The following is a 15523-nucleotide window of genomic DNA, read 5'->3' on the forward strand; positions in this document are numbered from 1 at the left end:
ATTCATTGCCAGTCACAAACTCACAGCAGGACATTGGCAGAGTGCCTTTGTGCAGTCTGCCATTACGGCTTGGCAACGTGCCAGCATCTATGGGGAGTCAGCGGGTCAAGACGACAGCGGTGGGGCAAGAGCAGCAAAGTCCCCATAGAGCCAGGCTGCCCGGCCGAGTCCTCCTTCTCCAGCGTGGGGTGACTGCTCTCTGGACTCCGAGCATCTCTGTACCCCCTGGAGGCCTGGATCTGCCAGTCCTCTCTACCCGAGAGCTGCCCTCCCTCTGCCAGCCCGGCTTTCCACAGTCCCTGGGCAACACGGGCTACTAGGGCCAGCTGGCTGCTGAGTGCCATGGCAAGGGGTTTTTACTGGTAATTTCTGTGAAACACACACACAGAGCGAGCTGTGCCCTCTAAATGCATGCTGTAAATACGCCACGAAAACACTGACGCTCAAAGACCCGCTTTGTGTGTTTAAGCTCGCTTGGACGTCTTCTGTTGCATCTTACTTCTTTTCGGTTACTTTATATAATTTCGCTTGTGCAAATATTTTAATGTTTGCTTGCGAATATGTCCGTGTTGTGCATATACTAGAAAAGATTAACATTCCTACGTAGGATTTCTCGCAGGCGTCGTGATGCCAGATATTCTGTGAGGTTGGCACTTCCTGTTCTGCAGCATCCAGTGGAACACAGCAGGGATTACTGGAAAACACTTGGCAAGCCATAAATCTGTTTCAGCAGAGATGCTGTGCCATTGCAGCGTGTGAAGACGAGGCAGTGGTGATGTTTAGCACACCAGATGTCCTGCTTTCGAGAACTTTTAAAAACCGTACATCGTTTCTGACCAAATGGCAAGCGGCGTGTGCCAAATATCAGCGAATCAGCAGATTCATTCAGTGAAAACTGGTGTGCTGAAAAATCCTAGTGTCTTAAACCGTGTTGATTGCGTTTGCTGCTGCTGATGCCTGCTGGGAAGTTTGCATGGGCTTTGGATGAACTGCTACTTAAGGAAAAGCGTTTTAATGCAGTGACTGCAGGTAAGATTGCTAGTCAGACAGTCTTCACTACAGGAAGAGAGGGAGGAAGATGAAAGAAGATCCTGTGTCCACAGGTTATCAAACTTTAATACACACTGGAAGCAAAGAAGAGAGGGCAGCAGGAGTGTGAACACAAATGCACACATACACACTAATGAGCAAGTGCACATACAAACTCTATCATCTATCTATCTATCTATCCATCCATCCATCCATCCATCCATCAATCCATCCATCCATCCATCTATCTATCTATGCATCTGCATAAGCATTTCTTTATAACAAAGACTATATCATGATCATAAATTACAGTTTAGAAGCCAGTGGCTTAAATGCATATTCTGAGACTGAGTTAAATAAGTTGCCACATAAAATACTTTCATTCTGTTCCTTAATTTTTAAAAAGGAAAAGAAAACACGTTTACAGAAAGCACAGTGGAATCCTGTGGAAACAGTTTGTATATAATTTTATTTTATTTTATATTTGTCTTGTTTAAAGGGTGCATCTAAGTCCACTTCCTAGTTCATTAATAAGAGCACTGCCTATTCTTTGCTGGAATTGTTCCAATGCAGTGAACTGTTTTCTCCATAGACATTTCCAGAATGTATTGTAAACAACTAGTGAACATCAGCTGCACACTATTTTCTCACTTAACTGATATTTAGTCCAATCTTCCATGTCCGTTCCTGGTTCCTTCAACGAAGCCAAAATAGCCAGTTTTTTTGTTTTCTTTTCTTTTCTCTTTTATTTAAATGGAAGTTTTAGGATTTGATATAACTTTGCAAAAAATGTTGGTCATTTCATTCAATCACTTTTTTAAAAAACATTGTATTACATTTTTTTTGTGGTAATCAACAGCAGGCCCCAATGCTGGCAATAGAGATTTACAGTCATTAGTTGTAGCTGTAGTTAATAAGTCATATTAATAAACTCTGTCTAATCTCTTTGTCTGTAATCTTTGATCTAATCCTGTTGTTCCCATGTTGCCTCCCTGAAGGCATGTATACATTTGTGTTTTGTTGTTATTTCTGTTGTCCAGAGTGGCCTGTGATCAGTACGGCATTCCACTAAAGATCATTCAAATTACCAATGATGTCCCGACACTCCATCAGTTGTGAAACTGCATTACTCTACTTCAGTGAAATTAATCATCTGGAACCTTTAGCATTAGAATGTCGGGAACATTCAGTTTGAGGACAATCAGTGTTAGAACAACAAGAATCATCAGCCACTACAAAGACCATCTGCTGACACTCTGAACCACTATCACATTGTCAGGAAAACTTCAGCTCCATAATCTTTCCATTAGCTTTGTAAGACACTAAATGTGCTGTTTTATGTAAATCATGTTTAATTGAACATCTTGACACTATTTCATGAAGTAGGCCTCCAAAGTATTATACTGCATATAGGAAAAAGTCATATTGGAAGCAAAACACTTCTTTTTACACACTTTGCAATAAGGTGTAAACAAAAAAGTTTTTTTTTTTCTTTTGTTATCATTTTTATAAATTGAAATCATGATACAGACTTGTGAACTAACTATGTGTGAATTATTACATGTATTAATTAAATGTGACTACTGTATAGCGCTGTATATTGACAGTTTTGTACATCAAATTATGATGTGATTATACTCTGGTTTTATCACCTTTTGAACAAAGACACAGTATTATATGTAACTTACTGTGGTGTTGTATCCAGTCTTCCAAGTTCATGGATGACATGTACCCATAAAATACCCTAAAAGTTGTGCCATTACTGTATTGTGGAGTATAGCAAATATATAACATCAGACAGAGAGATAACATAATAGACACAAAAGAATCACATAACACTCATATCTATGTGTGGTAACTATATGTGTGATTGTCTGTCTATATACAGTATACTTAATACTTTAGGCTTTTTGCAAGTGTCTATGGGTAGCTGTGTTGTATATGTTTCCCTACTGAGGTGTACAGTGTGTGTGTGTGTGTGTGTGTGTGTGTACAGACTGTGGAAGCTCTTGTGAGGAAGAGATAAGGGATGTGAAGAAAGACCAAAAATGTGCGGGGAGGGGAATAAACCACGGAACAGAAGGAGTTTGCGAGAGAAAGAGAAGGAAAGCTTTATTTCAACTTCTTTTAGTTCAGCTTTACAACTGCAGTTGATCTTCAGAGAAGTTTTGTGGCTCTGAGACGGGTTGATTGGGAATCTGCCTCCACGTATTAGCAGAATTGACATTCTGTGGAATTATGGGTGGAAGGAGTGAACATTTATGCTTTTGGCAGATCCTTTTATCCAAAGCAACTTACTCAAGGCATACATTTTATTAGTTCATGTACATGCATCTGACAATAAGAAAAAAGTATCAGAAATGAAACGGAAATATAATGATGATTTAACTCGGGAACCAGCTTTTTGCTGTTGTGTTATGTTATGATTCTGTTCGCAATGGACAGATTTTTAAAATTCATTTTGAACCAGTATATGTCATTGTGCTTTTTGTTTATGACAGCATATATTCAACATGGTTGACGAAAGTGGTGAAGTGCCAAGTACCTCTGGAATATTTATCTTCTATTGCATCTGGTATTCTGTTAAACCACATAATTTTCAAAGAAAAAACAAAATGTAATATGATTATATAAGACTCTAAAAACATGATATCACAGAGAACTTATAGTATGTAATGCCATTTAAGCATTCATGTCATACAATAATTTGAGTGACACTATGAATTAATTCATATTATCAAATGTTCTTTTAAAAATATATATATATGTGCAAAGGGTTTCAATATGTGCAAATGTACTAAAACCCTCATTGTTTAGTATTATTTATATCACAAATATGAAATAACACAAATGGAGGGATGTCATGACTAAATAAATAATAATTTAGACTCTTCAAAATGCTCACTCTTGGCATTCCCTCAACCAGCTTGTTAAGATGCTTTTCCAACCTCTTACTTTACACTTTTGCCAACCCTTGTTGGCAGCTTTTTCTGTCTCCATCTATAACAATTTTTGTTTTTCATTTTGTAGATGTTTTGTAAATATTTATGCAGAAATCTTTTTTTATTATTATTTAGCATTTCTTAGTGTATTTAAGCACATACATATAGACTAAATGGTCTTTAGGTTCAAGGGAAACATACTTTCAGTCAAACATACAAGTGTTTAAACTTTTGAAGATGCTGTAACTGCTAAGTTTATTGAAGAGTTACTTGTTTTATTAAAAAAAAAAAAAACAGTTTAAAAAAGTCAAGCTTTTTACACACACACTAAACATTTCATTCCGACTTAATCAACCTGACAATTAGATTACACTAACAAAAGTCATAGGTTACATCAAGTAAGGTAATGTGCTTTTATTATCTGTGTTAAGCTACCATATACATTACATTTCCAATTTGATATCTAATTTTTTTTTATCCAGCGTGCCGAATGATGGATCTTCATACAAGACACAGTACATCCCTCTCTCTTATCGATGAATAAAAAAAAAAAAATTCTGTCCTCTCAGCCATTTTTTCCAAGTGTCTGTGATCACAAAGCATCTGATCCCTTTCTAGCCCATAAAAGTTCACTGTGGAAGCACATGAACTCACAACCAATGACATCCTGCAGTAACAGTGGGAGATCAGGAGTGTATCACGAGTTAATGGACTGTGCTCGAGTCAAACAGCACCTTACTATTCTAAGAATGCTAGATTGTCAAAACAGCGAATGTGTTTGAAGGGATAAACTCCTCTATGCACATTAATCATGCAGGCACTGCGAAGCTCAGATTTGGCACAAATTACCCTCAGGATATAGTCACTTGAATTAAGTTCAATCTTACTGCATTGTTGAAGGTTTTACAGGTTCTCCTTTTATCCCACACAAATAAACATCTGATAGGATTTGAGTCATCCACCATGCATGAAATAAATAAATAACACAGTTGATTTAGAAAGTATTGCTTTATTTTTAAACTATAAGAATTTATGATTGTTATGGATATGAATTTATATCTCACTGCCTCTGGCTATTTATATTAAACAGATGTAGAGACTCATTATGAAGTCAGTAAGAGTGAAATCGTGGATCTGTAGGTGTCTCTCGGTGTGTCAGGCGATATGTGTTCGATATTTTAGAACAAAAGACACATATTCCTCTCCTCTCTTTTGTTTGTGTGCAAGTGTGTGTGTGTGTGTGTGTTAGAGAGAGTGAAGATGAGAATCATCATCTGGCTTTGACTGGCATAATTGGCTCTTTTCTTCCCCTCCGCTACTTAGCGCTGATAGCCCAATTTAGCCGCCACATGCTAAAGACACTTTCAGAGTGTAATCAGAATTAAAGAGAATGGGTTTTACTCACTTTAAAGGCCCTTTGAGTCATTCTCTGTGGGCTGAAACAGTGATGGGTCCCTTTAGTTGTCAGAAGAGATGGGGACACATACAGTTGGCAGGGGCTGAGGATGATAACATGCCTGTGGCGTCCTCAGGTAACATGCGAAGATTCTTCCCTCAGAATGCCCCCTTCCCAAAAGACGGGCCGACATAATGCGTCTGCTCTATGGTAATAATGGTGAAGATCTGTAAATTGGTCTCGAGATACCATCAAAAGACTATTTAAGACCATAGAGTGAAGATATCCGTGGTTAGGTGACAAAAGAACGTGTGGATTGCACTTCGTCTAGCGGCGCATGCTGATGTATTTTTCCCATTACGGATGATGGCTTGCGACTACATTGGAAAAATGGACAGTAGCGTTGAGATTATCTCTCATTTCCTTTCAGTCAGCCTGTCAGTGTTCTTTTTCACATCTTTTATTCTCTCGTTCACCCTCTCTTTCTTTCTTATATGCATAGTGGATAGAGTTTTCTCGCTGCAGGCTATTTCTTTTGCTAAGCTGAGTAAAATGCAAATGCCGCACATGAGAAATAAAGGAGGAGAGGACAATTCTGTGATTTTTGCTCCAGCTGGTTTGAGCTTTACCCACAGAAAACCTCGAACATAGCCGAATAACACCTTTGCTGGAGCCTTTCAGAGGTGCTGTAGTGTTCTTTCTAGAAGGAAATTATTAAAATCTCTCAATGAGTCAGCCGGTCGCTTTTGACGACTTAGAGCGGTGCACAATATGTGGTCATATCCAGAATATAATGTAAACATCTGTCCAAAACAACTTTCTATACATTGCTGGAATATACTCAGCCAGCTGAGATGGCGCACGAGAGAGAGAGACGAGGACAGAAGGGAAGATAATCCTAGCCATCCCGCCCCTATAAAGGAGCTTTCACTGAAAGAAGGCCTTGTGTGTCTTGGTGGGCTGGAACAGTGATGGGTCCCTTTAGTTGTCAGAAGAGATGGGGACACATACAGTTGGCAGGGTCTGAGGATGATAACACGCCTGTGGCGTCCTCAGGTAACATGCGAAGATTCTTCCCTCAGAATGCCCCCTTCCCAAAAGACGGGCCGACATAATGCGTCTGCTCTATGGTAATAATGGTGAAGATCTGTAAATTGGTCTCGAGATACCATCAAAAGACTATTTAAGACCATAGAGTGAAGATATCCGTGGTTAGGTGACAAAAGAACGTGTGGATTGCACTTCGTCTAGCGGCGCATGCTGATGTATTTTTCCCATTACGGATGATGGCTTGCGACTACATTGGAAAAATGGACAGTAGCGTTGAGATTATCTCTCATTTCCTTTCAGTCAGCCTGTCAGTGTTCTTTTTCACATCTTTTATTCTCTCGTTCACCCTCTCTTTCTTTCTTATATGCATAGTGGATAGAGTTTTCTCGCTGCAGGCTATTTCTTTTGCTAAGCTGAGTAAAATGCAAATGCCGCACATGAGAAATAAAGGAGGAGAGGACAATTCTGTGATTTTTGCTCCAGCTGGTTTGAGCTTTACCCACAGAAAACCTCGAACATAGCCGAATAACACCTTTGCTGGAGCCTTTCAGAGGTGCTGTAGTGTTCTTTCTAGAAGGAAATTATTAAAATCTCTCAATGAGTCAGCCGGTCGCTTTTGACGACTTAGAGCGGTGCACAATATGTGGTCATATCCAGAATATAATGTAAACATCTGTCCAAAACAACTTTCTATACATTGCTGGAATATACTCAGCCAGCTGAGATGGCGCACGAGAGAGAGAGACGAGGACAGAAGGGAAGATAATCCTAGCCATCCCGCCCCTATAAAGGAGCTTTCACTGAAAGAAGGCCTTGTGTGTCTTGTGTTTATCAGAGGGACTTGCTCTTACCTGCAGGGGGAAAAGAGATTTGAATTGCAGTCACTTGCAGAAAGCATAGCAGGTTTGAAACTTTCTTCAGACTGAACAGTTTCAGCTCTGTAGAGCTGGAAATGTCCACGACATCTCTGTGATGTCATTTCAATGAGGCAGTGAGGCATCTGAAATAGTTTAACATTTCTAATCACGCACCTCAACAAAATATAAGCGCCAAATTCACTTAAGTCTAGAGAACAACATAAGGTAGAAATTTTGTTGCTGCTTTCAAGGGGAAACATGAGGTTGGTTATAGGGCTGCCAATGTCTTGTCTAGCTAGGAAGCACATTTATAGCAGCTTATTTATTAGAGAATGTCAATAGGTGTAAATATTTCCCATGTTTTCTCTTAGAATAAATCACTCAAAAATATGTATGGAAAATAACGGCCGGGCTGCTGAGTTAGGCCTCTGTGTTATTCAATTTCACTAGGATTTACTGTGATCCATGTGTGGATTCCCTTGGGAAATATGTGCTTTGATTAATGTAATACAGGGACTGGGGGAAATAGGTGTGTGGGTATGTGTGTGTGTGTGTGTGTGGTGGACTTCATGCAGATGTTTGGCAGGACGTTGGTTTCGGCCAGCGGGGTGCTTTAAGGACAGATTAAGGGGATTGGGAATGGAAGAGAGAACGAGGGATGGGATTGTCCAGCACTTAAAGCACTAGACGAGAGTAAGGAGAAGGACACAAGGATTTTCTTGGGATTGATAAGAGTAACTCTGACTCTGGTCTCTGGGCCAATCTGCCGTGTGAGCGGCTGTTGGCCGGTCGCCGTTGAGATAAGAAGCGGTGGCTGATGCTCAATCGGGCGGCCGGATTAATCTGGCCAGTGAGGGTAATAAAAAAGAAGACTTTGATTGAGGTTTAAGTGACGAATGAGGGGAAAACGAACGTGGAGAGTGGATCCAGATTTGTTGGATCTGTTAAGTCTCACACACATGTATGCACACAATTTTAAGATGAGCAGTGAAAAAAGGCTCAGCATCAACACACATACACAACATCATGTATTATTCATAAATACAGCTGATCCCACAACACAAACTACAGATGTGCGGGGAAACTTATTCTCATCATTTATGCAACAACTTTTATTTAGACCTCACTAAGTCAGAATATAGTTGATGTGGTTATTAATAGTTTAGGTACATTATTTCATTATTTATATATTTCTTTAAACAAGTATTATACTGCATCAACTTTGGGAATATAGTCTACAAGGTTAGCTTATCATTTTAGATATGATGCCAGTAAGATTTAGATTTTTAATTTCTTACGTGATTTTCTATTAGGTCCCTTACGCTTGTCTAACTTGGGAATGGCAGTGATTATATTAGCTACATATATTAACAATTTATTGAGAATTTATAGACAGCTTAATATAGTCCTGCTTATTAAAAATTACAAATGACAATTTATTCAACCTTTTGTGGGAAAAGTTTGTAAGTTGTCAATAACAAAGTCACGGGATAAAAAGGACAGATCTTTTAAAGAATCTAATTAAAAAGCAAGTGCAAAGTTCATATATAAAGTTGCATATAGTGCAACTTATATATAAAGCTTTTTTTAAAGAATTATCTTGAAACACAGTCATGGCGCTGTAAAGGGTCCTCGCTACTTCATGGCTACTTTTATGCAAAACTCGACTTTAACAACCAAGTAAAACAACCTTTCTATATAATGCGTCAATTAGTGCGCAAAATGAAGGCGTAACAAGAAATAAAGGATCTTAATCTACAAATGACACACTGAGCCATTGTTAAACATGACTTTGTCGGACAGTGATTGATGGGATCATCTATGTACACATGCCGGCTGATAGACTACATATTTCCCGTTATAAACGTATTGCATGACCTGTTACAGGGAGGGTCATGTTAGTCTGTGCAAATTAATTCAGAATGCTGTTACGGAAAATATTTGACTGACACTTCACATGGCTTTTTGATTGATCAATGTTATTTTATATTTTAGGAAACTGATTTCAGATAGCACATTTTCAAACAAGCAATAAAAATTGCAGGCAGCCAGTGAATCGACTTGTAAGTTCTTAACACGCGTAGTTTGGAAGAGTTTTAAATTTCACTGGGCTGCTCGTGAAAAACAGACTTACGTGTCCAGCTGGTCTTAAAAACTACACTAACTTATTTCTTTTCAAATTGCAGATAGAGTAAAACTCGATTAACTACACTTTTAATGACTAATTCGTTATATCTTTGGAACTTCAAAAAATAAATAAATAAGAAGCCTACCTTATAAGTCCATGATATAAAATCCTGGAAGTCTTTGCTTAAGAAGCTATAAGAAGCTTAATGAAATTGTCAAGGAGAGTTGATGTCATTTAACCTTCTGCATCCTTGTTCTATGATGCATTTGCTACCATTATTGGCCCTCAAGCAAAACCGTATTTATTTTATATAAATAATGTGATTTTCTGAATTTGTAGGCTATCACAGTAAGCGCAAGGCCCTCGCTGAAGAACAAGCTCTGCACAGAAATACATTTTACAGCAGATTTTACGAGCGTGCGATACAACACGGCTCTTAAATTCAATATAGACCGTTTTTCGCGATTTAAACAAAACATTCAGATGGAGAGAGTGAGAAAGGGAAAGAGGGGTATATCTCTTACCGCAGGAATGAATCCAACGCAGCTCCCTCTCTCTCTTGCTCCGTCTCGAGTGAATCCCGCTCTCCTCCGCTCCGCTATTATTTTCACTTAAACATATGAAAATTTATGCAAATGAAAATCAGCACTAACTGTTCCTCGCTCGCAGTGCACCAGTGTTCCTGTCCTCGACACTATACAATAGGTTATATGTAGGTTATTCCAGGGGTGGATCAAATAAACAAACAACAATAATAATAAATCACCACTCGGGGATTATTACGACGAACATCTGATGGTTCTTTTTTTCCTCTGAAAGGCCTGATATGTTCAAGTTCCATGTACCAGAGGTACCACTGAAACTAATGAAACAATCTGAAATAGTTGGTGTTTATTAGGCTACAACGATTGTGTTTATTTGTGCTTTGTTATTGTATTTTATAGGCTATGTATTTTTTTAAACATCGTTGTGCCCGAGAGGTGGAGACAATTAAAAAATTAATTAAATAAATCAGCTTAAAAGTTTACGCGGCTCGTTCTTTGAAATGGCTCTGCTTTATTCTTGGAATAAATCTGAATAAACTTTAAAACATGCTTTCCGTTAAGTTGTCAGTCCTTACATGGTGGTGATAGTAGATTACATACATTTTCTGGATAAAAATCTAATCTATGCTTACTTCATTTGTACCCCTAAGCCAAAGCTGAAATGCTTGATGTTTTTATCTGTCTGTTTGCTTTGTTTTATCTGCATCCCATCTATTCTGATTTCCCTGTTTGTTTGTTACATGCTCATAGGTAAAATATCATACACACTTATAATTTATAATCAGCAGAAATTCATTTTAACATTCAAATGCCTGTTGAAGACAAAAGTCCAACATAAAGTAAAATAAAACAAACGCTGAGACGAAAACAAGCCAAACAATTACCTCTGAAACAAAAACAAAACATCTACTGCGTCGTTAAGCCAATAATGCAGTACAGCGCACTAAAATGATATCAACTAAAGCTTCCTGTTCGGATAGAAGGTCTAGTCACTTTTATTCGTATGTTGACATATCCAAATTAGACATAGCAAATTGCAACGCCTTGACGTGATTTCTTAGCTGTGCCCTAAGATCTGTCACTCTCCCGGAGGATATCCAATGAGCATCAATCTCGCAGAAACTTCCTCGCGGTAATTGGGTGAAGGATGTGGATGGTGTGCGCACGCGGGGGCTGAACGTAAACATTCGCGTGCTCTCGCGCTCAGAGAGAGGAACGGAGCGAGCGAGGACAGTGAAAGCTCTCCATTTCGCGGGCATTTAATAGGGTTGAGTGCAGTTGAACGCATTGAAGATTAACGTCAGATGGGCTCTGTGAAAAGAAGAAATATGAGAAGCAAGACTCGGTAAGAAAACGCCTTGTGGGTTGCGGGACAAGAGTGAAGTTTACAAAGGAGCGTCTTCTTCTGATAAGCCTTCACATCAAGTCAAGAGAGCGCGCGATGAAGTTCGATGTGGGATTTGTGTAATCGTCACGAGAAGTTGATGTGAAGAAGAACAAACAAGACTTTTTGGTTACATAATTGGCCTTTAAGACAATGACATTAAGAACGGAATGCTTCGTAAAAACTACTTCCATGCATAATGTGGATTTCTACGCTGAAGGTATTTCTTTCTCCTTTTGCTTCTGATAAAAGGAGGGTTTGACGGATATAATTTGGCCATCTTTTGCCGTGCTGTCGGTGGACCAAATCAAAATACCACGCATACTTTTCCAGCTTGAATAATTCATGAAATAGTGCGTGCCTTCGAGGCTTGGAAAAAAGTTACGGCAATACGGGGAGGGGGAATAATAAGTAGAATTGTTCAAAGTGGTGAGGGGGGATGGCCACAGCGGCTTCCAATCCTTACCTGGCCAGCAATAGCATTCTCTCATCAGCCTCGATCGTGCACTCGGAGTCCGGAGGTGGTGGCATGCAGCCGGGAAGCGGTGCCGTAACATCGGTGTCGGGAGGTTACAGAGGAGACCCCGCGGTCAAGATGGTGCAGAGCGACTTCATGCAAGGAGCCATGACGGCCAGTAACGGGGGGCACATGCTGAGCCATGCCCATCAATGGGTTACCTCACTGCCACATGCGGCTGCCGCGGCCGCCGCCGCCGCAGCCGCTGCAGCGGCAGAAGCCGGCTCCCCTTGGTCCTCCAGCCCAGTTGGCATGGCCGGGAGCCCACAGCAACAAGACGTGAAGAACAGTTCAAACAGAGAAGACCTACACTCTAGCACCGCGCTGCACCACAGAGCCTCGCATTTAGGGGCTCACCAGTCGCACCAAAGCGCATGGGGAGGCACCACAGCCTCCCACATCCCCACCATCACCGGAGGCCAGCAGCAGTCCCAGCAGTCTCTCATTTATTCCCAGCCGGGTGGCTTCACAGTCAACGGGATGCTGAACCCTCCCGGGAGTTTAGTCCACCCGGGGCTGATGCGAGGAGACTCGCCAGAAATGGATCACCATCATCACCACCACCATCATCAGCAGCAGCAGCACCCTCACCACCACCACCACCAGCAGCACCACGCGGGAGTCAACAGCCACGACTCGCACTCAGACGAGGACGCGCCGACCTCCGACGACCTGGAGCAGTTTGCCAAACAGTTTAAGCAGCGTCGGATCAAACTGGGTTTTACTCAAGCCGACGTCGGGCTAGCGCTGGGAACTCTTTACGGAAACGTTTTCTCGCAGACCACCATTTGCAGGTTCGAGGCTCTCCAGCTGAGCTTTAAAAACATGTGCAAACTCAAGCCGCTGCTGAACAAGTGGCTAGAGGAGGCCGACTCGACCACGGGCAGTCCCACCAGCATCGACAAAATAGCAGCTCAAGGCAGGAAACGAAAGAAGCGCACCTCCATCGAGGTGAGCGTGAAGGGAGCCTTGGAGAGCCATTTTTTGAAATGCCCCAAACCGGCAGCGCAGGAGATATCCTCTCTGGCGGACAACCTCCAGCTGGAAAAGGAGGTGGTTCGGGTCTGGTTCTGCAACCGAAGGCAGAAGGAGAAGAGGATGACGCCGCCTGGGGTCCCTCAGACGCCCGAGGACGTGTACACCCATGCCGGCAACGTGAGTGCAGACACACCGCCTCCGTCCATGGACTGCAAACGTATGTTCACTGAGACGTAGAACAAATCATTTTATATACACTTCAAGTCAGCAAGATATCACAAATATTCTATGTAAATTACGAGAGAAGCCGAAACTAAAATCTTTAAAAGCTCTTCGTTTTATCCTCCAATGTCCCTAACGATAAATGACTCTGTTTGCTCTGTGTTTCAGGGGAGTTTTGTGGTAGATTACTTAAAAGGTGCAAGTTTGAAAGATGAACCGGACAGCAACCACAACGTGACAACTGCGAGCTCCTATGGCCAGGAGATTCTGGTGCACTGACACCGAAATCATAACCAGCCCAAAGCCAACATAGACTTTATGGATTGAAATGACAAAAGAACTCCCACGGACATGGATCAATGCAGACAAACATTAAATATTAAACAGTGGAACAATTTACCCCAGGACACGTATCAATTTTACGCACAGGAATTATATTACTCACTTTAACAAAACGGAATTGTTTTGCATCATGTGCAAAACGGAATTGCATTATGTGCAACAAACTACACCTTTTCTATTTCATAGTATTTTTGTGGACCACACTTCTGTCAATAGCTTTTACACAGAGAAAACTCTTAAGAAAAAAAAAAAGAAAAAGAAAAAAAAAAAGATTGATTACTCTCAAGCTGCACTTATTTTCCAATTTCAGCCGACCCCTTGTAAACACTTTTTGTTGTTGTTTGGCTGAATAATCGTGGATATTGCCCTCTCTTCACTGCTTTTTCCAGGCAGATTTTTTTGGTGGGTTTTTGATAACATGTCTGTGTAAAATTGGCAATATGAATTATCTGTGTTGATTTAAATGATTTGCTTTATATTTTCACTAAAATCTATTTCAAAATATTTTCAGGAGCAATGACAGATTTGTTGCGCGCTGTGATGACTTTCAACCTAGTAGCATCTCTTGTAGGCCTTCCCCCTGCCGTTTTAAATATTGATTATATTTTATACTGTTAGTATTACACTTGTTATTATATACAGATATTGTACACAAACACATTGACGAAGCTGAAACAAACCGTTGTCAAACCGTTTCCCCCGTGGTTGTTATTTAAGTTCAGTACTGACTCAGCGAGAAGTGAATGAGAACAATAAATCTGATAGCTTTCAGATGCATCGGTGCAACTTTCTTTCTTTCTTTCTTTCTTTCAATTTTGTTTAAATATTAAACTTCTTTGTAAATTAAAACACATTAAGATTTGTTTGACGTTTCGTCTAGGCAAATACAGAGACAGTTTCTGAAATGTATACAAAGGGAATTTAGAAGAGTATCTTTTTTCCTCGATCTTCTGACCCTTGGCCTAAATATGGACGTGCGAGAACTTCCCAAATGTTTTCACCATGCATTGTCATATTTCCTTATTGTCTTATTTTTTTTCTTCTTTCTGTTAGCATGTGTTTCTGTATATGCTTTCGTGTTTTCTTTGAAAAACAAAAGAAACAATCATACCATGTAATTGTCTATATACTGTCTATCTGCTATATTAACGGCGTATATCAAGTAAAGATACGCTTCACGTCGTCGTTGCAAAAGCAAACAATGTAATACATTTTTAATTTCATTATAAAACTTCTCCGTCCTGAGTTAAAGATTTTCTGAGACTCCAAATAGTGCGGGGTTATGGGGTATCCCAAACCTGATCAGTTATACTGTTTTCGTATTGTACCAATTATATATATTACGCATTATACCAGCTGACATACACTATTTTGATTTAGATTATTTTCCTCTCAACTGAATATAAATTATCAAAACATTCTGAGGCCTTCTTTCTTCTCAAAAAAAAAAAAGACAAAGAAATGACTCTATAGGTATAAATAGCCTATTATAAATCAAAGAGACATGGAAATGTGTTGCACTATTCAGTGTTGCACTACTACTCGTCCTTTTCAAAACTCTTGTCCCCATTAAACCAGAGTAATAATTTCCATATTTTGTAATACCACTAGAATGTCTTGAAAGTTTCTTAGTGTTTTCCCCCCTTGTTTTCATACGTATTTGACATAAATCATGATTACCAGCGACGTGATTATTGCCTCAGACAACCCATTTACCGCATTCTTTGTAGAATTTCAGGACATTGTTTTATTGTTCAGTCCGGGTCATTTCAGTAAACTGAACTGGATGAACTGAATAAAACAACTTCAATATCCTAGCAGAGAACAAACTGCAAAATTGCATTTATCGTAATTCAAATACATAATATTAAATTAGCGTGCCTTCAGCAAACAATTGATTTATTTGGCTTAATTTCGGGAACGTTCATTTCGTAAAATGCTTTTATTTGTTTTCAAATTTAAATTTGAAAAAAGCACGAGCGTCCCGCTCAGCGAGTGACGTAATTTGGAATCCATTCCGTGCACGCTCTAAAGCAGGAGTGAATTTGTATGCATGGAAATTCGTATGCTTGCCACGTAGCTCTCTGAGTGCAAAAGGGCCTAGATCCTTCCATCAGATTGCAATGTAAAAGC

General features: G+C 39.9%; 1 protein-coding gene across 2 annotated transcripts; it reads left to right on the forward strand.

The window, feature by feature from the left end:
* Nucleotides 1-11149: 11149 nt before the first annotated feature.
* Nucleotides 11150-14158, forward strand: pou3f3a (POU class 3 homeobox 3a). Of its 2 annotated transcripts, none has more exons than XM_016523362.1 (2): nucleotides 11150-13043; nucleotides 13217-14158. In XM_016523362.1, exons 1-2 carry the CDS (start codon nucleotides 11771-11773, stop codon nucleotides 13261-13263), a joined length of 1320 nt encoding a protein of 439 aa, XP_016378848.1. In that variant the 5' UTR covers nucleotides 11150-11770; the 3' UTR covers nucleotides 13264-14158. The 2 variants fall into 2 exon arrangements, with proteins under 2 accessions (XP_016378848.1, XP_016378847.1); XM_016523361.1 differs by having other exon boundaries at nucleotides 11150-13003.
* The last annotated feature ends 1365 nt before the right edge of the window (nucleotides 14159-15523 follow it).

This window comes from Sinocyclocheilus rhinocerous, unplaced genomic scaffold (assembly GCF_001515625.1).
Source record: "Sinocyclocheilus rhinocerous isolate Xijiao unplaced genomic scaffold, SAMN03320098_v1.1 scaffold1441, whole genome shotgun sequence".
NCBI classification, from domain to species: Eukaryota; Metazoa; Chordata; class Actinopteri; order Cypriniformes; family Cyprinidae; genus Sinocyclocheilus; species Sinocyclocheilus rhinocerous.